At 44.9% G+C, this 24188-nt stretch overlaps 1 protein-coding gene across 7 annotated transcripts; it reads right to left on the reverse strand.

Moving 5' to 3' along the window:
* Positions 1-254: 254 nt before the first annotated feature.
* On the reverse strand, positions 255-23484 carry POMK (protein O-mannose kinase). Of its 7 annotated transcripts, XM_047857643.1 has the most exons (7): positions 23429-23470; positions 20450-20540; positions 19410-19561; positions 16546-16614; positions 15886-15983; positions 14160-14462; positions 255-1749 (listed from the first exon to the last, which is right to left on the reverse strand). In XM_047857643.1, exons 6-7 carry the CDS (start codon positions 14439-14441, stop codon positions 979-981), a joined length of 1053 nt encoding a protein of 350 aa, XP_047713599.1. In that variant the 5' UTR covers positions 14442-14462; positions 15886-15983; positions 16546-16614; positions 19410-19561; positions 20450-20540; positions 23429-23470; the 3' UTR covers positions 255-978. The 7 variants fall into 7 exon arrangements, with proteins under 7 accessions (XP_047713599.1, XP_047713602.1, XP_047713600.1 ...); XM_047857646.1 differs by lacking the exons at positions 16546-16614; positions 19410-19561 and adding an exon at positions 19640-19832 and having other exon boundaries at positions 23429-23484; XM_047857644.1 differs by lacking the exon at positions 19410-19561.
* Positions 23485-24188: the final 704 nt, after the last annotated feature.

The raw sequence follows: 24188 nt of genomic DNA on the forward strand, positions 1-24188 counted from the left end.
TAGGGTGAGACACAGCTTCCTGTGAGTCTAGTGATCCTGACACCTGCTCAAGTTCAAGGGAAAGCAGCATCTGCTGCAGGGCATCTTTGTCCCTCAATGTCAGCTTTAACCATCTTATTAGTGATGATTAATACACACCAAATCCATTATCCCCTACAAAGGAAGATGACAGTGACGAAGAAAGAACTTTCTAAAGAATTCCATCATGCAACTCAAGTGGAAGGATTTGACACTTTCCAGTAACGAGTGACACTGTTGATGTAAACTATTCACAATAATTTATTTTGGACACAGAAAACCTAGCTGGAAGGTAAATAGGAATTTCACAAACACCATCCAAGGCAGTAACATAAATACAATTTCCCTCATACTTACTGTTCTAAATATTCCTTGTCCATTCAAAATTTCAAAGAGCAAGCTATCATAGTTCTCCTTTAGATTTTTGGAAAGAGGATGGCACAAGAGCTTCACATTCATTAAAGTAAACATTTAAACAATCATTTAAAACAGTAAAGATGGCCTCATCAACACCATGTGATGTTGACAGGCCACAAATACTCCCATGACCCTGGTAATGTTGACTATTATCTAAAAAAATGAGGAAAAAAACTTCTTTGGAAAACCACTGTACATTTCTTTCATATCCTGCCATTTAGGGATCTTTTCTTTATGTTTCTTACAAGTTTACAAATTCAGTAATTAGGGCAGGTGAAGCCCCTATGTGGTGACATTTTTGTTACCTCCTTCAGATATGGCTAGGTCCACTGCTTCTCAAGTTCAGCAGGAGTGATCAGTGTGAGAAGGTGAGGCATCTGCCCAGGTCCCACCAGGGGATAAGCAACGCTCACACGTGCATGTTGATGTGGATACAGAGGAAGAACCACACACTGAACAGCAAAAAACTCACCATTAGAGTAAGAATTGCTATAATGATTCCATTTGTTCTTTGAAACCCATTCTTCACTGACTGAATGGTTTTCATAGCATTTCTCTTGTCTGGGACATCACAGTTTCTCTGAGCAGATTCAAAACCTTCTCATAAGTGTCTAGAATTTCCCGAGCAGTGGGTCTTTCTGCAGGAGTCTGGCTCTTACATGCCTTATGAATATCAAACAAATGAAATCGGACCATATCACTTCCTTCAACGTGCCCCAAAAGGAAACTAGAGACATCTGGAATCTTCCAGATGTCGATCTTCTCATCATATGAGGGCATGAGATCATCGTCAAAAGGCATGTCTTCTCCATAGGGCCACAGCTGCTCTGGAGCCACAAAGTCCCCGTGAAGCTCCCTATGGCCACACTTCACAAACGTCCTTGAGCTGTGGTTCACCAGGGGCAAGGCGTCCAGGTCGTTTACCACAATGCTGAAGTTGCTCGTCAGCAGATACTGGGACAAGGTCTTGGGCAGGTCACTGGAATCGCACATGACCAGGGTGCCCAGGGGGCTGTGGTGCAGGTAGTGGATGATGGCCACGTAATTCATGGCCAGCTGAAGCCTGTGCTGCCACGTGTTCACACTGTGGTACTTGGAAAGGTTGAGCGTTTCTTCCAGATTGCTCAAGGAACCTAAGGGGTGATATTCGGTAAGAATAGTGTTGTCCTCCTCACAGTATCCAAGCAAGGTGACAACATGTTTACTCTGCAGGGTTTTCAGCATCCGCAGCCCATGCAGGAAATCATCTTTCATCTCCAGACTGGTGAGCCGTGACAGCGCGACTTTGCGTTCCTTCCACTCAGACAGAAAGACCTGAAACCAAGCCAGAGACAATCAAACCTGAAACCGTCACCTGTGTTAGTGAGCAGGAAACCAACCCCACAGGTGCAGAGAAGGTAGAAACTAGGCAGACAAACCCAGTCCTAGAGTGGCTCTCAGCCTGGTCACAAAGACTCACTGCTGAGCAAACACAGGCACCCAGTGCAGAAGGCCTAGGGCGGGCCCAGGAGGGACTCTGCTTAGGGTGCTGAGGGCCATCTGGAGAGGGTGTTGGGAGATTCCCGGGAGTTGGGCTGAAGGATGACTGGGGCTTGCAGGGTGGATGTGGAGAATGGGAAGTGCACTCCCAGAAGAGGGGGATGCTGTATAAAGGCACGGAGTGGCAAAATGACCAGGTCCAAATTCCTGCAGCAGAAAGGGCTGAGGATGGGGAGGACCAGGGGAGAAGACTGGAAAAGTGGGGAGTCCACCTGGCCAGCACCTCATGCATCACAATATTACTTGTTCATTTTTCAGGTAGTATAGCAAACCACAGAAACAGTTTTAGGTAAGGAAAACAATTTTACGTGGCGTGTGGTTTTGTGTTACTTCAACTGTAACAGCAGAAGCTGAAACACCTGCAGACACTAGAGCTGCCCATCCTGGTGTGGCCAACAGGGGAACAACTGCACAGGAAGCCTCGGTTCTCCAGTTTATTAGCCAGGAAAGGCTTGTGGGAAGTACTGTCATTAAGAACCTCTGATCTTCTGCTTAAATCCCCAAAGGGAAGGCAGAAGCCTGCACAAGAGAAAACGGGCTCAGAAGTGGGGAGATGGCTGCCCCAGGCTGCTTCTGCTGCTAGCGGGCTGTTTCTCTGTGCTTCTACTTACTCTTTAAAACAAAGCTTATGGTTTTCTAAACCAATCTGGAGCATGATTTATCAAGTCCCTTTAACATCAAATCTAAAATCTATCTAAGGAAGTAATCTGAGATAGAACAAATCTCTAGGAATAAAAATCTGGCACTACTTATAAAAGCATAAACTGGAACTTATCCGTCCATCAAAAAATGGGGAGTAGTTCAGTAATGGTAGACCACTCAAAAGAAGACGATGGGGTCAGCAAAATGCACATATTGAGAGAGTTTTCACAGATAAAAGTAATGTCACAAATTAAAAAGGATACAAAATTTCATTTATGTTGTTCTAACTGCATAGAACAAGTCAAAATTACATGGAAATCAAAGGAAATAGGTTGTTTCAGTTCTCTTCAAATGCTAAGATCCTGGGCAATTTTTTTCCTTTATGAGTCACAGTATTTTCCAACTTTTCTAGAATGAATATACATGACTTTCATATTTAACAACATTTTTAAAAAGAACTCAAAAATATATCAAATGGAGGTGAGTTAGAGACCTGTGAAGATTTCTTTGGGATCTGAAAAGAGAGGTTCATTAATGGAAAAACCCAGGTACCGACAGTTGACCCTTAATATTTACAGAGAAATCTTTCAGGGCGCCTGGGTGGCTCAGTCAGTTAAGCGCCCTACTATTGATTTCAGCACAGGTAATGATCTCACTGTTTGAGAGTTCAAGCCCGCATCGGGCTCTGCACTGACAGCACAGAACCTACCTGGGATTCTCTCTCTCTCAAAATAAATAAAACTTAAAAAATAAATAAATAAAAAGAAATCTTTCAAGACCTTTTCAAAAACTCAAAATTGAGAAATTTCACTATGGATCACAATTTTTATTATTTCTTCTTCTTATTATTATTATTTTTAACATTAATTCATCTCTGAGAGACAGAGAGAGAACAGAGAGTGTGTGGGGGAAGGGAAGAGGGGGAGGGAGACACAGAATCCAAAGCAGGTTCCAGGCTCCAAGCTGTCAGCACAGAGCCCAACACAGGGCTCGAACTCAACAGACCATGAGATCATGACCTGAGCTGAAGTTGGACGCTTAACCGACTGAGTTACCCAGGTGCCCCCATAGTTTTTTTTTTTTAATGTTCATTTATTTCTGGGAAAGAAAGACAGTGTTGAGTGGGGAAGAAGCAGAGAAAGAGGGGTACAGAAGATCCGAAGTGGGCTCTATGCTGACAGCAGAGAGCCTGATGCCAGGCTGGAACCTGCAAACTACAAGATCATGCCCTGAGCCACAGCTGGACACTTAACCGACTGAGGCACCCAGGTGCCCCTGGATCATAATTTCTATTAAAAAGCCATTTTACTTGTATACCGAAAACTAGTATAACACCGTACATTAACTATATTTGAATTTTTCAAAAGCCATTTTGCTCTGGCTGCTAAATTCACTAAAAGTTTCATGAATACATATATTTATTCATGTATATATATTATTCGTATATATATTTTTTGACATGGAACACATTCTCTCCATAGACCTGCATCAACACTGAACTCGACACTTGACTCCAATATAAAAATCTTATTTTTTGTTGAGGGCCTTCAGTTCCTTAGACCTATCTCCTCATGGTGACCACCAACTCCAGCAGACGCCTTGGTATCCTAGGCTCATTTTTCACATAAAAATAGTGATCACTTTAGGGAAGCTGCTACAATTTATTCATACATTATTCAATAATAAATGGTAGGGTGCTTGGGTGGCTCAGTCAGTTGAGTGTCCAACTTCAGCTCAGGTCATGATCTCACGGTTCATGAATTTGAGCCCCAAACTCATGGGCTCTGTGCTGACAGTTCAGAGCCTGGAGCCTGCTTTGGATTCTGTGTCTCCCTCTCTCTCTGCCCCTACCCTGCTCATGCTCTCTCTCTCTCTCAAAAATAAACATTAAATAAGTAAATAAATAAATGTTGGAAGAAGCTCAACCACAGGACTTATGACTTCCTCCTAAACCCTTGTTTACATTGAATTTTTGTGCCTCAGATAAATGCAAGTCTTTGGAATCACTCACAAATATCTGAAACCTTCCAAGTTAAATATCCGCAGGTCAGGGATTGTTTAAGAATCATTTCTTAGCAGGGCGCCTGGGTGGCTCACTTGGTTGACTGCCGACTTCGGCCTAGGTCATAATCTTGCAGTTCATGGGTTGGAGCCCTGTGTCAGACTCTCTGCTGACAGCTTGGAGCCTGGAGCCTGCTTCAGATTCTGCATCTCCCTCTCTTTCTCTCTGCCTGTTCCCCCCTTTGTGCTGTTTCTCTCTCTCAAAAATAAACACTAAAAAAATTTTATATAAAAAAAATTTCTTAGCAATATCTAATTGAGTTGCTTTATTACACTTTCTAAAATTCTCTTATTTAGAGAGAGCAGTTTTACCTTTTTTTTTAATTATAAAATTAATCAAGAATACTCTTCTTGGTAAAAATTCAAAAACAGAAGGAGATTTCCTTCCCCTACTTTTACTCACCCAAAGGAAACTTGTTAACTGGTTGGTTGGTAACCTCACAGCCATTTCTTTATGTGTGTATACGTGTTAATGCATACTTTATAAATAGCATTTGAGTTTACAGTGACATAAAATAAGAGTATAACATACATGTCATATTGCAACTTGTTTTTTTTCACATAACTAATACCTTACACTTTCCTGTATATATATTCTTTCTAAAGGTCATTTTTTTTTTAATGTTTACTTCTGAGAGAGAGAAAGGGACAGAGCATGAGAAGGAGAGGGACAGAGAAAAGAGAGAGACACAGATGATGAAGTAGGCTCCAGATTCTGAGCTGTTAGCACAGAGCCCAACATGGGGCTCAAACTCACAAACCATGAGATCATGACCTGAACCAAAGTCAGACACTTATCTGACAGAGCCACCCAGGTTCCCCTAAAGGTCATTCTTTTTAAAGCTGCACAATATTTCACAGTATGGGTACACTACCTATGCTAGTGTATTTTCAGTGAGATTTTTCAGATGATCATTTCTTTAAAACTAAAGTGTAATATAATAATGACTCATGAAATCTGTAATGGATGTAGTCAGATGAATTAGTTCCTTCTTCCATGCAGCTCTATAATCTTTAACATGGTTTCATGTGATCTATTTTAAAGACTTGATGGGCATTTAAATTATTTCCCTTTTTTTCTTATTAACAACAATTCTACAATAAATAGCCCTATATTCATAACTCTGTGCATGTCTCAAGCATTTCTATAAGCTGGGTAAATAGACAGGTGACTGAATGAGGAATATGGATGGCCAACATGACCCTCCAAAGTCTGTGCCAGCAGGCACTCTCGTTGTGTATGAGTGAATCTTAGGTTCTACAGCCTTAATCACGCTAGATATTATCAATCTTGCTAACATGTACCAATATGAAAAATGAAAAACATTTTACTGTCCCAATTTATATCTCCCTGATTACTAATGAGACTGAGCACTTTTTAATCATTGTTGACATTTCTGTAGGTCTTCTGCAGAAAGTATGTTCATTGTCCTATATCCAATTTTCTATGGGGTTGTTTTGTGCTTATTAATCTCTAGGAGCTCTTGTGATCCTTGATTACAAATGTAAAGGATAAATTTTAGAAAATAATTAGTTTACTTTATGCGGTCTTTTGTAGTAAAAAAATAACTATTGTGTCTTCGTAAATTTAACAAATATTTGTGTTAATAAAAAAACTGATATAAATCCCTGCCTCTATGAAATTCACATTCTAATGTAGGAGGCAGATAATAAAGAAAATAAACAGGACATGTATAAAGTATACTGGAGGGTAAAATGTGCTCTGAAGAAAAATTAAGCAGGGAAGGGTTTTCAATTTTAAATAGGGTTAGAGAAGCTCTCACTGGGGTGACATTTGAGCAAGAACCTGAAGGAGGTAGAGGCATGAGCCATGTCCTATCTGGGGTAACCATGGCCCAGACAGAAAGAACAGCAAAGGCAAAAGCCCTGGGGTGGCAGCATGCCCACAGGCTGCCATCTCAGCAAGGCCAGAGTGACTGGAGAGGAATAAGCAAAGGGGAACGGAGTAGGAATAAGGTTGAAAAAGGGCACAGACCTCATAAAACCCTTAACTTGGTGAAAGGACTCTGGCTTTTACTTGAATGAGAAAGAGAGCCATTGGAGAATTCTGAGCAGAGGAGAGATGCTACTTAGAATTTAATGGCAGTATTATGGTTGTGAAGGGCTGAGAGAGGGACAAGTGTGGAAGCACAGAGCCCACTTGAGAGGCTACTGAAATAATCCAGGTACAAGATGATGGTGGCTTGAATGGGGGGAGGGAGACAGGCAGAGAAGTCTGAAGACTGGCCAAATTCTGGATCTCTTCTGAGTGCAGAGACAATAGAACTTGCTGATGGACTAAACATGGATGTGAGAGAAAGAAACATGTGAAGGATGCTTCTTCCCAGGTGTGTGTCCTGAGCAACTGGGCTAACGGAGTTGTCATTAACCACATTGGGGAAGAATAAAGGAAAAGCAGGCTGGGGGGATGGTCTGGGACACAGTTAATGTGAGAAGCCTTTCTAACATCCAAGTGGAGATGGATGTGGGGTAGGCAGCTGTATAGAAAAATCTAGAGAGTTCAGGGCAGAGGTCTTTGTGCAGATAAATGTAAGAGGCTGGATGAAGTCATTCAGGGACTGAACATAGAGGAAGAAGGATCCAAGGTTAAGGGGAATGAGGAGGTGGACCCTGCAAAAGGGACTGAGAAGTGGACACTGTTATTTCATACTTTTAAGTATACAATTCATGTAACATCTGTTTTTCAGCCTGAAGTATTAAAAATAGATCACATAACATCCTTCTAAATGTTACAGAAAACTAGAGGACTACAGAGTAATTTTAAGAGAATCAAATTCTTTCTTCTAAAAGGATCCAACCCAAATTTTATGGCTTTTTAATGTATTATATTTTTAAAATTTATTTTGAAAGAGAGAATGAGTCAGGGAGGAGCAGAGAGAGAGAGTAAGAGAGACAGAATCCCAAGCAGGCTCTATGCTGTCAGAACCCATGAGATCATGACCTGAGCTGAAATCAAGCATTGGACACTTAACCGAGTCACCCAGGCACCCCTGTACTATATTTTAATTTTAAAGGAAAAACATGCAGCTGTAAAGACTCTAACAGTGATCTGTGATCTCATAAAGTCAACATCATGGGCTGGGCACACGGAATGACACATGAGGTTATACCACCTTCTGCTCACCCCTGTTCAAAACAGGGTGTGACCTGAATCATGCTTTCGTTATCCACAGCAATATGGCAGGACCTTCTGCCTTCTGGAAGAATTGGTTCCACTGTAATCTTTCTTCTCTCTCACGAGTACTGTTGCACCAAATCTGTTTCAGAAAATGTGCAGGCCCTTAAGATGTGGGTATTTCTGTCTTTGAGATGGCTGACAGAGTATGTATCTCATTCTTTTAATGTAATCTTGGGTTTAAAAATAAAAAATGCAGGCACTGGATGGCTCAGTTGGTTAAACACTTGATTCTTGATTTCAGTTCAGGTCATGATCTCATGGTTCGTGAGTTCAAGCCCTGCCCAGGGCTCTGTGCTAACAGCATGGAGCCTGCTGGAGATTCTCTGTCTCCCCCTCTGCCCTTCATAGAGCACACTTGCACACTCTCTCTCAAAAATAAAATATGTCTTAAAATTTATTTAAAAATAAGCAAACAAATAAATAAAAATCTAGAAGTGAGAGGTGCCTGGGTGGCTCAGTTGGTTGAGTGTCCGACTCTTGATTTTGGCTCAGGTCATGCCCTCAGGTTGTAGGATCGAGCCCCATGTCAGGCTCTGTGTTCATCATGAAGCCTGCTTAAGATTCTCTCTCTCTCTCTCTCTCTCTCTCTCTCTGCCCCCTCTCCACAACTCATGTTTTCTTTCTCTCGTAAATTAAAAAAAAAAAATCTAAAAGGGATAGTATGGTAACTGTACTAGAATTAAAATTAAAAACTTAATTGAAGGGGGGCCTGTGTCCAACTCTTGATTTCAGCTCAGATCATGATCCCAGGGTCATAGGATCAAGCTCCAAGTTGGGCTCTGCACTGAGTGTGGAGCCTGTTTGCGATTCTCTCTCTTGAGATCTCTCTCTGTCTCTGTCTCTCCCTCCCTCTGCCTCTCTCCCCTGCTTCTGGGCACTCTCTTTCTCTCCCAAATAAAAATTTAAAAAAATTTAATAAAAAAGTAAAAACTTAAAAAATACACATGAAATAAATTTTACCAAAAAAAAAAAAAATCTAAAAGAGATGAATCTCTCACTGTTATCTCCAGAGAATAAGATCAGAGATGGGGAATCCAAGAGGTAGAAGGGAAATTTACTTTGTGTTTCACCTCCTTCTGAATATTTGAATGTACTGCTTTTATAATTAAAGAAAATCAGAGAAGAAAAAGCAACAAGTCAATCTGCCTTTCAGGGGCAAAGTTGCACACTGCTCCAGGCAATCCCAAACACAAACCAAAAACACAGTCTGGGGAAAGACGAGGTTGGCTGCATGTCTGTATATTGAGGAAACCATCAAAGCTAAACCAGTGTTTTATTTTATGAGGAATCAGCTAAAGAGCCTTTGTCTTCTAGCTCCTAAAATGTGTTCTATAAAGCAAGCCCTGCGCTAGAGGCAGAGGACACACCTTCATGCCTGCAAGGAGCTTACGTTTACGAGACAACAAAATGGAAGCCAGATGAGTAATGGGGGGGGGGGGGGGCGTTGAAGACGGGTGTTGGGAACTGCTCTTGAGAAGTGACCCCTGTGTGACCCAGAAGCTGATAACTGGATGATGGAGGAGGAGCTCACTGTGTCTGACGTAGAGGAAGGCACTGCAGAGGCCCTGAGATGAGAAAGGGCATGTTTGATCAAGGGACAAAAGAAAGGGCAAAGGTGACTGTAAGGCAGGGTGAGGGACCCATCTGGGGTGAGTTTAGGAGGTGAGCTGGGTCCAGATGGGGAAGAAGGTGGCAGATTGTGGTAAGAGGTGCGGCTTTTCCCCCTAAGGGGAAAGGGAAGCCCTGCAAGTGTAGCATGATCTGAGCTGTGTTTAGAAGACAACTATGCCTGCCACCTGGGTGGCTCAGTCGTTAGGCACACAGTGGAGCCCCACTCTGGGTGAGCTTGAGCCCCGCGTGGGGTGAACAACAGCACCACTTCGGGCAAAACACAAGCCCCACTTCAGGTGAGCCCTGCTTCTCTCTCCCTCTCTCTCTCTCTCTGCCCCTCATGGGATTCTCTCTCTCTGCTCCTCACTCACTTGCATCACTCTCTTTCTCAAAAAAAGGAAGACAAGTATGCTTGGGGCATCAAGACCGGCAAAAGCAGGTCGGGCCAAGGCAACAACTAATGGTGACAGCTAGAATGGGTCAGGGGCCAGGGAGATCATCAAACAAGTTTGGGGCCTGTTTTGAAAATATAACTGATGGAACTTGCTCTTGGCTTAGTTGAGGGGGAGTGATGGAGAGGATCCAAGATGACTTCCAGGTTTGGGCTCCAGCAAGGAGGTGGGAAGGAAGTGGTGGTGTTGACCTACATAGGGGAGGCTGGGAGAGCGGGACTCAGAGGGGAAATTATCAAGAGTTCCATCCTCAGGACACTTAGATGCTCAACAGACCACCAAGCAGAGATATCAAATAAGTAAGTAGTTGGATATACAAATGTGGCTTAGGGAGAGCTACAGGCTAGAGATAAAAATTTGGGAGTCCCAAGAACACAAAATGTCTTTAAGCAATGGCACTAGATTCAATCACTTAAGACTATATCTAAAGAAGGCAAAAGAAGAGGATCCAGGAAGCAACTAAGAGGAACGATGTTTGTTAACCTCAGCACGACAGACAGTTGGGCCAGGTAATTAATTATTTGTTAGGGTGAGGCTGTCCTGTGCGTTGTGGAAAGTTTAGCAGCCTCCCTGGCCTCTACCCGCTGGATGCCAGGAGCACCACTCCCCCTTCCTCCCAGGATGTGACAACCACAAACGTGTCTCTACCTGTTGCCTAATGTCCCCTGGAGGAACAAAATCGCTTCTGATTGAGAACCAGGGGGCAAGACAGGGAACAGAAGCCAGCAAAGGGAAGTCATTAGGAATGGCCAGTGAGAGAGCAGGAAAACCATGAAGAGGTGGTAGCACAGACAGCCAGGGTTGCAAGGACAGAGGAGTCAACTGGATCAAAGGCTGCAGAAAAAATAAAGCGAGAGAAGACAGAGAAATGTCCAACCTGGGGTTTGCAGGTGTCGGCATAAGGGCAGTTCCCTGGAGAAGGGGTGTTTGGAAGCCATCCTGGCAGAGGACAAGAAGAGAAGTGGGGCCAGAGCTCTAGCATTTTCGCTACAGAGGAAGGAGAGCATGCACGGCGCTTCCAAGGAACAGGGAATCTGGGAAAGGGATTTCCGTTGCCAAAGCGTGCATGTCTGCAGGCCAGTCAGGATGACCTCAGAGTGGAGAAGACTGAGGGAGCAGGAAAGAGTGGAGAGCTCCAGTGAAGGACGTCATGAGAAGTCACGAGAAGTCGCAACACCTGAGCTGGAGGGCTTACAGGTCTGGTGGTAGAGGATGAAGAAATTCCCTTTGGGAAGATTCTGTTTTCATAACAACTCATGCAGCAAGATCATTAGTTGAGGCAGGGGAAAGAAAAGTTGCCGAGGGAACAGAGTAGGGCTGCTGGGCTGTGCTGACTGCACGGCTGAGGTTTGTGGTCATGCATTAAATCCCAAGGCTGTGCGACTTTGTCCAGGGCAACTGCTCAGATGCAGGTGCACAGCTGGGGTCACCGGGTTTGGGACTCTTCCACCAGGCACAACGGAGAGAGAGGTGGAGGGGCTGTTGCATGAGTCTGCATGAGAGTGACACTGAGGGTAACAGCCACAGAGGCTCTGCTGCTGGGTGACATAGGGGAGTGAAGACAGAAAGTGAAACTGTCATGGGATCAACACCCTGGAAGTCCTGATGATACTGAAGAATTACTGAAGCAAGGGTGCTAGGAGAGGAGGAGGAGGTCAGCGAGCGCGATGCAAGAACTCTGGTTACAGAAATTCCTATTTGAGAAGCTTACGCCTCCCAGCTTGGGGTGTCAGTGAGGAGGGGTGCCCACATGGAAAGGAGCTGGTAGCAGCGATGGGAAACACATTAGTGCAAGGAGTCGTTCAATTCAGTGCCCCTGTGGTGGCAGTGAAAGGCCGACCTGTGCTGGGACTCATAAAGACCCTGGGGTTCAAGGGCACAAGACAGACAAGACTCCTCACTGATGGAGCTAACATCCAGCGCACAAAATACTTTTGCCCTGAGGGCAAATTTCAGCCAAAGACACACAAAAACAATGTAATTGCCTTTCAGTCATACCTCATTTTTTTTTTAATGTTTATTTACTTTGAGAGAGAGAGAGAGAACACAAGCTGGGGAGGGGCAGAGAGAAAGGGAGAGAGAGAATCCCAAGCAGGCTCTGCGCTGTCAGCACAGAGCCGCACACGGGGCTCAAACCCACAAACTGAGATGATGACCTGAGCTGAAATAAAGAGTTGGATGCTTAACTGACTGAGCCACCCAGATGCCCCCATCATACTTCACTTTAATAAACAAAACTGCATTAATCAGAGTTACTGTCCTTATTATTAAACCCCATACTTGGATGGGCATGATTTGTAGAGGTTCCCTAAACTCCAATCCGTCCTCAAACAATGATTTGCCACCATCAAAGCTACCTACCCAGAAATATATCCTTCAAGGCCAAGAGCAATTCTGAAAAAGATATAAAAAATGGTCTGAGCAGTAACATGGAAACAAGTGGGCAGCCAGCCCCTCAAAGTCACCTCTTTGAAGGAGACAAAAATCAACTGGCTGTAAGTCCTCTTCTCTACACACATCCCTCCCTGGTGGTTTCTTCACATCCTTTCAGCACCATCCCAAATTTATATTCCCACTCCCTGCCCCTGACCCAAATGCGAGACTTGTTCTTCCAACCATCTGTGTCTCCACGTGGGCATCTAGAAGGCCTTAACATGTTCACCTCACGCACACAGAAACTCTGTTCTTCCGGCCCTCCCCTTTCAGGTAATGGTAACCCTATTCTTCCTGTTGCCTGAGCCAAGATCCTTGTCATGTGCTATGAAGACAGAGCAGGGCAAGAGAAGAGGGCCAGAGGCTCATTACTCTGGGTGTTCAGAATGATCTGAGAGTGAGCTGTATGGATATTTGAGGAAAATGTGTCCCAGTAAAAAGGTGGGTACCAGCAGAGGCCTCAAGACGGAACACGCCTGGTTGTTTGGAGACCAGGAATGAGCCAGTGTGAGCAGAACGCAGGATGAGAACGGAGACAGCACACAAAGTCCCCCTCTCTTACACTCCACAACTGATCTACTGGGAAATCCTACTGGCTCTACTTTTCAAACATGACCAGAATCCACAGATTTTTCACTACATTCACTGCTAACACCTTTGTCAAGCGGTGACATCTCTCCCCTGCAAGACCTAGCCAATCTTCCACCCTAGCCCACACCTCGGTCTCTTCTGTACTCACGTGTGAAAGTGTGCATGCACACGCACGCACGCACACACCCACACACACCACCTTGTCCCTCTATTCAAACTGCTCCAACGGTCCTCCCAGTCCCACCAAACCCTATGTACCCCAGACATCAGCTGGCAGGCTGTGTCTGACTTCAGCTCAGGTCATGATCTCATAGTCTGTGAGTTCAGGCCCCATATCGAGCTCTGTGCTGAGAGCTCAGAGCCTGGAGCCTGCTTTGGATTCTGTGTCTCCTTCTCTCTCTGCCCCTTCCCCGCTCATGCGTGTGCTTTCTCTTTCTCTCAAAAATAAATAAACATTAAAAACAAACAAAAAAAATTTTTTTTAATAAAAAAACTTTAGGGGTACCTTGCTGGCTCAGTTGGTTAAGTGTCTGACTCTTGATCTCAGCTCAAGTCATGATCTCATGGTTCTTGAGTTCAAGCCCCGTGTGGGGCTCCACAATGAGCATGGAGCCCACTTGGGAATCTTTCTCTCCCTCTCTCTCTGCCCCGCCCCTGCTCTCTTGCTCTCTCTCTCTCATAATAAATAAACTTAAAAAAAATAAACAAAAAATTTTTAAAACTTCAATATAATACCATGACAGAGTTTGAAAAGTAGAATGAAAAAAATTGCTCATAATCCTTCACTATAGCACAATTTCTGTAATTTCTATATTTTCTACATAAATACATTAATTTTGCAGTTGAAAATCATGTATTGTGCAATTTTGCATGTTGCATTTTTTTACTTCTCATCATATGTTTTTTTCACACGAGATTCCTAACTACACTTAATGGCTGCAGAACATTCTATCAAGTGGATGGACCATAATTAACTAGTCCCTTACAGTTATTATTTCTGGTTTTCTTTTGCTATAAATAACAAAGCAAAATCTCCTTTATGCATTTAGCTTTTTTCCTTCCAATGGATTATTTGGATAAAGTCCCAGATGCAAGATCACTGGGCCAAAGGTATTTTGATGGCTCTTAACATATCGTGCCAAGCTGCTATCCCGAAACACCACCCCAATAACACTCAGCTGTAACCCAGAACTCACTCTCTTCACAGCTCCTTCTCCAACACGCTTCAACTGCCTCACTTCGGTCCTCAGCTCCTCGCAGGACAGCCACGGTGAACAGTTTTTCATCTGTCCCATTCTGAAGTGTCCGTGGGGACAGTGAGCAGAGCTGGGAGCAGAGCGTGGACGGGAGATGAAAAACCAATCAAGGCAGAAGTAGAGGAGCGTGTTCATGAGGGCCATGGAGAAGAGCAGCCCCACAGCTGGGGGCACTGCTCTGTGGGGGGCACCTTTTCTGCTGTCCTGGGCTTTCTTTTCCATACTGTTATCCCCTGTAATTTCCTGAATTATAAAATGAAACAAGAAATAATACCAGTCAATTTTTACGTCCATTAAGGTGTTTGGGTGACAAGGGGTTAAGGACAACACAGCCTCTCATGCCTCTTATGCCCAAGGATCTTGCATGCTTTATCATCTTTGTGAGGATTAAAGAAGGTACAGAATGCTCAATGTCAGCTGTTTTCAAGATCACTGTCTTTTTATTACAAACTAACGTCTGGGTTCATCCACTCTAGATTCAACTAAAAGGAAGGTGTCTTTGTTTCTCCCATGGCAATTTGCACTAAATAGATATTTAATGAATAATTAGTAAAATGAAAGAAAACTGCTTTTGTTAGTCTAGCGGGGCCAGGGTAGAAGATGGACAAAGGAGAGGAGCCAGAGAGGAGATGGGGTAGGGGTAGGGGCTGGATGCTGAGGGTCTCCTGAACCCAGCTAAGGAGCTGGGATACTCCCTGGAAGGTGCTAGAAAGCTCCTTAAAATTTTTTTTAAGGATTTTTTTTTTTAATTAAAGTTTACTTATTTATGAGAGAGAGGGAGGGAGGGGCGGAGAGAGAGAGAATCCCAAGTAGGTTCCACGCTGTCAGTGCAGAGCCAGACACGGGGCTCAAACTCACAAACCATAAGATCATGACCTGAGCCAAAACCAAGAGTCGGATGCTTAAATGAGTGAGCCACCCAGGTGTCCCGCTCCCTAGTGTCTTTAACAAGCAAGGCTAGGTGTGAAAGATGTGTTTGGGGTGGAACAGATGGAGGCTGGGAGACCAGGTAAAAGGCTCCAGCAGTGCTGCAGGGTAAGAGCTGATGAGCACACGAGCTGGAATGATGGTGGTGATCCTTGCACCAAGTAACTGCCAGGAAGGCTGGACACTCACCAATTCATCTCTAGCATCAGAGCCGGTGTGAGGCCCGCAGTGGAGCATTACTGCCTAGTTGTTGGATGGCAGAGGGGTTGGCAAGGGAGAGGGATGGAAGGACCCTGGACATCAGATGCTTGACACTCAAGAATGCTTGAGGCAGAAGCTGTTTCAGAATCAGAGCGGAAACATGTCAGTACTCTGACACAGGAGATGGCCATAACAGTGTGCTCGCTTAATATCAGTACTGGGAAAGGGGTACCTGGGTGGCTCAGTTGGTAGAGTGTCCAACTTCAGCTCAGGTCATGATCTCATGGTTTGTGAGTTCGGGCCCCATGTCAGGCTCTGTGTTGAGAGCTCAGAGCCTGGAGCCTGCTTTGGATTCTGTGTCTCCCTCCCTCTCTGCCCCTCCCCAGCTCACGTTCTGTCTGTTCTGTCAGTCTCTCTCTCTCTCAAAAATAAATAAACTTTAAAAAAAAAAATCAGTACTGGGATGCATGGGGAACACTAGTGACAGAATTGACTCTGTGCTTCCTATGTCTGAAATGACTATGACATGAACAGTTACCTTCCACGGGCGTCTTCCTTCTCCCAGCTCAGGTTTCCACCCAGACACCGGGGTCACTCAGCGTTCTGGTTGGCCCCAGGCACTGGTTTGAAAATACTCTGTCACAAAGTACCAAAAAGGAGGTTTGCTGAATAAAAACTTCAACTCTGCACATAGACAAATGCAATAATTCAAATGGTCCACCTTCTTCAGGGGCCCTCCTAGGGTCCAGGTATCCCTCAGGCCCTTGAACTCCAGGATGGAGTGGCAGCCGTGGGAAATCCTGCGACAGCCTGGCTTCCATCGTGAAGCCCTGCCAGCTGGTGTGAGCTCAGAGTCCTGCATCTGGTTCCAATAATCCACTCCCTCTACTCCATCACTAAATTCCAGCCCTCTCATTCACTCAACATGTATTAAGCCGTTTCCATAAGCTCAACTCTAGGCACTGGGGATCTGTGAGTAAATAAAACAGATGTGGTTCTTATCTTCTAGGACCTTAGGGGGAAGCCAGTGGAGAAGGCAGACAATAAACAAGTAAACAAAAAAGCTTCTCAGATATTGTGATAAGCTTTCAAGGACAGAGAATAATAGAAGAAATTCCCTGGATGATGCCGGGCCAGAAGACCTCTCTGAGGATTCACACTGAGAACAGAAGCTTGAGAGGGGACAGCTCTCTCATACCTTCTCCTGGAGAAAGTAAAATCCACTTGCCATTCATAGAGCTGGGACACCAGACATGGATCAAGCCAACTGCAAAATTCATAGAAAGCAGCATTTCTCCTAAGGACACACTACAGGTATAAAGTATCAACAACTCCCTTCTTTGAATGAAGACTGCTTTCTTACTCACTGAGAAACTCTGCTCTCTAAAGTCACACACTATCAAAAATTTTGCCACTCAAAGTCCTACCAAGAACAGGGAAACATCCCACTCTTGCCTGGAGGAGCTAAGTCTCTCTGATACAGAGAAGCCACCTCTGCTTCCAACTGGGTGCAGAACTGCACATGAGCAGTTTCTGGAGAAGGCATTCAACATCTATGTGAACCCTGTGGTCTCCCAGGAACCAGACTCTGGGGTCCACTTTGCAGTCCGGACCAGATCTTGACATCTTTACAGGCAGCCCTGCTTAACTTTGAGTCCATCAAAACATTGTTTCCTTTAAATTTTGCCTAAACGCCACCCACCCCCCAAATTCTAAATTTTTTTTTTTTACATTTTTTAAAATTTATTTTTGATAGAGACAGAGCACAATTGGGGGAGGGACAGAGAGAGACGGAGACACAGAATCCGATGCAGGCTCCAGGCTCCGAGCTGTCAGGACAGAGCCCGACCCGGGGCTCGAACTCACAAACTGCGAGATCATGACCCGAGCCGAAATCAAACACTTAACTGACTGAGCCACCCAGGCGCCTCACCCCCAAAATTCTATAAAAATAACTCTCTTTTCCTGTGATTGAGATGCCATGTTCCACTGCTCCACAGTCACATCCACTGAAATGGGTCAATACACCTGACAAGTTCATTCCTATGGCCTCAGCCCTTTCTCTTCTTTCTCTTGACTGCTCAGTGGCATCTGGAATGGCTAATCACTCTCTCCTTCTTGAAATGCCTTTATTATTTGGTTCCCAGGAAGGTGCACTCTGGGGGCTCCTTTTGCCTCTGACTCTAAGTTGCTGTAGTGCTCAGGGCTCAGACAGACCTCTCCCTCAAGCTCTGTGACCTCATCCAGACTCTGGCTCTCTGTCCCCACCTGCTGACAGCTCCCAGTTGTAAAGCCCTAGTCCCAGCCTCCTCAGAACACCACCCTTGGCTCCTTGACATCACTTAAACATCTGACAGACAATTCAAAAATAATATTTCTTCTCAACAATAAAAAGATAAATGACTCAATTTAGAAACGGGCAAAGGACTCGAACAGACATTTATCCAAAGGAGATAGCAGATGGCAAATAGGCACACAAAAGGATGCTCAACTGTAACAGTCCTCAGGAAAATGCAAGTCAAAACCACAATGAGACCCACCTCATATCCACTAGAATGGCTGTCATCAAAGAGACAAGATCGAGTGCAGAGGAGGCTGTGAGAAAATAGGAGCCCTCCTACAGTGATGGTGGCAATATAAAATGATGCAGCCACTGTGGAAAATAGTCTGGAAGTTCCTCGAAAGGTTAAACATAGAGTTCCCCATGCAAATCTGCTGCTCGGTATATGCCCAAGAGAACTGAAAACATACATTTATGCCAACACTTGTAGGTGAATGTTCACAGCAGCATGATTCATAACAGCCAAACAGCGGAAATGACCTAAAGTCCCTCATGATAAATGGACAAAAAATCTGATATATCCAAACATGGAATAGGATTCACCCACAAAAAGAAATCAAGCACTAATACATGCTGCAACATGGATAAAACTGGAAAACTTTATCCTAAATGAAACATGCAGACACAAAAGATCACATATCATAGGATTCTACTGATATGAAATATCTAGAACAGGCACATCCATAGAGACAGAAAGTGGATTAGTGACTGCTAGGGGCTGAGTGAAAGGGGAAGGGGAATGGCTGCTAATGGGCACTGGATTACTTTTGTGGATGAAATGTTGTGGAATTAGCGGTGATGGTCGCAAAACCTTGTGAATATACTAAAAATCACTGAACCATACACTTTAAAAAGCAAACTTCAGGGGCGGTTGGGTGGTTCAGTCGATTAAGCGTCCAACTTTGGCTCAGGTCATGATCTCACAAGTCCATAGGTTCGAGCCCCACGTCAGGCTCTGTGCTCATGGCTCAGAGCCTGGAGTTGGCTTCAGATTCGGCGTCTCCTTCTCTCTTTGCCCCTCCCCCCACTCATGCTCTCTCTTTCAAAAATAAAGATTTAAAAATAAAAATAAATTAATTAATTAAAAACAACTCATGGCATATGAATTATATTTCAACTTAAAAAGATAACAAAACGGGGCACCTGGATAGCTCAGTCGGTTAAGGGTCTGACTGCAGCTCAGGTCATGATCTCTCCGTTCATGATATTGAGCCCCACATCAGTTTCAGATCCTCTGTCTCCCTCTCTCTCTGCCCCTCCCCTGCTTGCACTCTCTCAAAAATAAACATTAAAAAAATAATTTATTAAAAAAAAAAAAGATAACAGAAATACTTCCCAAACTCAACGTCTGCTCTTTCCCCACAAATCCGCTGTTTCTAGCGGTCAGAATCTCAGTAAATGACAACTTTATTCTTCCAGTGACCCAGCCCATGAGGCTGCATGTCAAGGGTCAGCACAGCAACACTGCTTCCTCTAAGCAAAAAATCTTAGAAGTAGGGGACTCTTCTACCACCCAGTGTAGTTCTTTCTAATTAATAATAATTTTAAAAAATGCTGCTTTGCATGTCCTGGTTGTCACTAAGAGGTGTCCAGTAAACACCGGCTCTACTGAATTGCTCCAGCCTCAAATCTCTTTCTTTTCTTGAAACAATACCACCTGCTCAACCTGCCCTCAGTCTTTCCAGCTACACCCATCAGTGTTCTGATGGATGTTCGCTTACCTTTCTCATAAAGACTCCAGGCCCGCATCTTTCCCCCTGGCCCATCCCCTCCTGTCTTCATGGATTTCAACTGGAACTATGACGACTCTGACCACTCAGGCCTCACAGTCTGTTGAGCTTCTTCCACCAGTACCTGATTCTCACAAGGTGCTCTTAAAGAAATGGATAAAACGGCTGCCATCTCTCTTTTACAACATTCAAAAAATGACCAAGTGTGTCTTAACTTATACCTTAGGTCAAGAATCAGCACTTTTTTCTATAGAAGGCCACACAGTAAATATTTAGGTTTAGGAGCGAAAAGTTGAAATCCAGTGACAACGGCATCACATGACTTATGACCCACCAAGCAGCAGTGTACAGTGATAAGAGGCCACAAGCTCTCTATCGTGCCATTCAACTCTGTCACCAGGGTGTGAAAGCAGCCTGCAACAGTACATAAACAAATGAGTGTGGCTGTGTTTGAATAAAACTTCATTTATGGACAATGAAGTTTGAATTTCATGTAGTTTTCATATAGTTGTGTCACAAAAGATTATTCCTCTCTTGACCTTTCCCCCCAACATTTTTAGGTAAAAAGCATTCTTAGCTTGCAGGTCATACAAATACAAGTGGCAAGCAGAAGCTGGCTGGGCCCTACCCTAGCTGACACTATTCCTCTGGGTCTGTCACAGACCATCTTTCCATCCTACACATTCCCTCCACGTAATCTCATTCACAGACATGGTGATGCTGTTGGTTGCCAAGTCTCCACTGTGGCCTAGGTCTTTCTCCTACACTTCACTCAGCTGGCTCCTCAAGGCCGGGGATGTCCATAACTGAGCTCTTTCTTGTCACCAGCATGCCCCTCCTCCAGGATTCCCTTACAGTGCCAGACACATAATCCACCTACTTGCTCCAGTCACAAAGCAAGTGACTTGGTCCCCTCTTTCCCCGACCTCTAAATCAACCAGTCACCACGTACAGTCAGTTCTATCACCCAAACCTCTCTCAAATCCCTTCTTATTACCGCCACCCTGGTCTAAGCCTCTAGTATCTCTTACCTGGGCTTCTGCCAACAGTTTTCTACATGGACTCCCACTTCTTTCTCTTTTCCAGTCCATTTTCCAAACAGCAAACAGGATTTTTTCTTTCCTGAAATGTTTAAAGCATCAAAAATCTAAAAAATAATATCATGAACACCCATCAAGCTTTGTCAGGTAACAGTGCATCATATTTTTTTTTGAAGATCTTTTAAAAAGAAATACAGTTGAGGCCTCTTTGGACCCCTCCCAGTCCTATTCTTCTCCCTCCCAAGAAGTAATCACCATCCACAAGTTGATGTACATCAGAGTTCTCAAACTGTGGTCCCAGGACCTGCAGCAGCATCACCTAGAAATGTGAGTCCTTGAGTCCTCACTCCAGACCGATTGCATCAGAAACTGAAGTGAAGCCCAGAAATCTGTGTTTTAACAAGTCTTCCAGGTGATTCAGAGGCATGCTCGAGTCCAAGAACCACTGACGTATATAATTCCCACAAATGCTTTTTATTTTCACCACCAGTGTGCCTATAAACAATAACATAATATATGGATGTTTTCACGAGCTTCATACAAGTAGTATTGTACTGTATATACCCTTTGCAACTTGCTCTTTTAAAAGCTCAATATTAAGTTTATGAGGTTTATCCACACAGACACATGAAGCTCGAGTTTGCCACATTCAACTCCACAACTAGCAAAGCAAGTGTTGTACACACTCCTGCATGTGCAGAAGTTTCTTGCTGGTATACACAGGGCGGTCTTTCTAAAGCACAAATCTGATCACCCCTTGCTTAAAACCATCTAACAGTCCTCCTCTGTCCTCATGATAAAGTCCAAACTCCTATAAGGTCCCCTGAGATCCAGCCTGTCTGCCTTTCCAGACCCCTCCTTGCACCCCACATTCCAGGCCCTGAGCTTTCCTCCACCCTTGAAGGCGCCCCTCTTGAGAAGTCCAGGCTCCAGTACGTGGGTTCCTTTTTTCTCAACTGCGAGTTCCCGGAGGACTATCTGCCTGCTTTGCACACCCCTGTATCCTCAGCAGCTGGAAAATAGCCAAGAACTCAGTAAAAATGCACTGACTACCTGATCACCCAGGATTCCTTGTCTTCACAGCCTCACACACTGACTCCTCTTTGCTTTCTCAGTCCCACCAAATCTGCTCTTCATCTCTTCTTGTGCCTGTCCTCTGATGCTCTCATCCAGCAACGACTCCAATTTGAACTCACCATCTTTTTAATTCGCAAACCCCCTTGCCGACAACCTTCCACTGATTCCACCTCGCCACTGGTAGTAGATTCAGTTGTATAGGGCCTGAAGCTTATACTATATTTTTTCTTTTGGAGGCATACCACTTTCTTCACTTCCATGCAAAGGGTGCCAACATCAGGTACAAATTCTGTAGAGATTCATATTTTCTAATCTACCTTAGATCACCATTACCCAGTTACCATTTAATGCATTTTTTATGGGCCCTGCAGATAGTTATATGCTTCAATAGTCTTTCAATTATCCCTAAGTCCTCACATCCACTTCCGAATGCTCAAAAAAAGACTCATCCAAAAACTCAACTTTTACACAATGTCAACCTCACACTAATTCTGTGAGGCATATATAATTGTTACTATTCCCATTTAACAGATAAGAGAACTGAGTCAGAGGTGAAGTGACTTAGCCAAGGTCACTAAACTGTACATGGAGGAGCCAAGTTTTCCAGCCTCACATTCTTCCCCTAAATCCTTCAACCTTCAGGTGTTGAAGGTTCAGGAATTGAAATAGCATGGTCACTGCAGGGGTTGAGGGTGGATGCTGTGAAGCTGCCTATCCATCTCTCTCCTTTTTTTTTTTTTTTAAATATTCTAGTATTTTTTTAAACTTTTTTTTTTTGGAGAGAGAGAGAGAGAGAGAGAGAGAGAGAGAGATGGGGGGGAGGGGCAGAGAGAGGGAGAGAGAGAATCGTAAGCAGGCTCCTGCTGTCCGTGCAGAGCCCAATGTGGGGCCCAAACCCAAGAACCGAGAGAGCGTGGCCCCAGCCAAAATCAAGAGACTGACTTAACAGACTGAGTCACCCAGGTGCCCCAAGACTGCCCATTTCTTAAAGAAAACTTTAGCCCACCCCAACACCTGATGGGCCTTTTTTCTTTGAAAGGAGTATTTCTGGAGTAGGCTGCCAAGGGCTGTGGATAGGCTGTATGGCTGAAGGAATTTTGTCCTGAAATAAGCAAAATGACACTGAAAGTTGCTGCTGGTTTTGCAAGTTAGGGAATAAAGATTGTGGGGCCGGCTGGGTAAGAGAAATTCAGGCAATGTTTAGACACAAAGGATTTCTGACATTGATAGGAAAAAGCTGGTAACAGAAAAAACTGGAAACCACTGCTCTACAATCACAGCTTATTTAAAAGAAGGCAATGGAACAAAATTAGTTTTTACCAATTGATTGAATACTGAATTCAACCAGAGGAAAAACGAATTGGCGTTACCCAAAAAAATTGAGAATAGAATCTCAGTTTGCCGGTAGAACACGAGGCACATTAAAATAATTATTTTAAATGTTCCGGATGCTTTCTTAACCTAAAGGTGCTACAGCCAAGGTAAAGGATGGAGAAGACAAGACCACTAACAAAAGGGCTGGGCCGGCCTTTAAAAACCGGGCGGCACTGGACTATAACCTTATCACGGAGCCCCGCCCCCAGGGAGTGGCGGCACGAAAGACCCCAGGCAGCACAAGAGCCCGCAAGCGGGAGCCCAAGCCCGACCCGGGAGGAGGCGTCCGTCACGTAAAGGTGCCACTTTCGGCCGCAGGGTAGTCGCTCGCTGCTGGGGCCGCGGCCGCCGCCGGCCAAGGGCAGGCCCCGCAGGAAGCGTTTCTGCCCTCCGCGCCTGCCCGCCCCGCAGCCCCATGTCTCTCTAGAGTCCGAGCGGGACGCCGCGCCCGGGCCCGTGGCTTCCCCGCGCTCTCTCGCCCGCCTCCCCGTCTCCCCACCTCCCGCTCGCCGCGCCTACCTGCGGCCCCCACTCCGGCACGCGGCCTCCTGCGCCGGCGCGGCCGGAAACCAGAGGGGGCAGAGAGAGCGCGAGGCTGCCCCCTGGCGTCCGCCTCCCGCCGCGCACCTGGAGGCCCTCGCAGACAGGATTCCAGCCCCGGTGCGCCCCACCGGTCTCCTCTCCTTGGCTTCTCTCTGAGTCCTTGAGGACAATGATGTGTTGACCTATTATTGCTTTAGTCTGGACACCCAGCCTGGAGTTGCGTACAGTGGAGTGGAGCTATAAGATCTAAACCCTTCAAAAAGCTCCTGATCATTGCAAAGCGGTGGTCCCGAAGGGTGGTCCTCAGACCAGAAGCAGATGCTTCACGTCTCCAGGGAAATTGTTAAAAGTGCAAATTCTTGGCTCCATCCCAGACCTGGCGGCGGGTGGGGTCCAGCAATCTGTGCTTCTGGGTGATGCTGAAGACTCTGAAGGTTGAGAACCACTGGTGGAGGGGAAACTCAGGGGCTTAGCCTGCGCAGGAAAGCTGAGTTTCACGCATTCAAAGGGCGGCAGGCAAGAACTTTGACAAACGCCAAAGGAGGTGTACAGTACTGTCTGGAAAGGGGGAGGGAAGCTGGAAGGTCTCAATGCATCGCACTGGCATCTGTACCTGATGGAAAAGTTTCAACATTGAAAGTTAGACTATATAACTTTTTGTGGGTTAAACTAGAAGTGCTATTTACTTCTACACGGACATATTTTCCAAGTTCAGAATCAAGAGTGTAATTCGATG

This window comes from Prionailurus viverrinus, chromosome B1, assembly GCF_022837055.1.
Source record: "Prionailurus viverrinus isolate Anna chromosome B1, UM_Priviv_1.0, whole genome shotgun sequence".
NCBI classification, from domain to species: domain Eukaryota; kingdom Metazoa; phylum Chordata; class Mammalia; order Carnivora; family Felidae; genus Prionailurus; species Prionailurus viverrinus.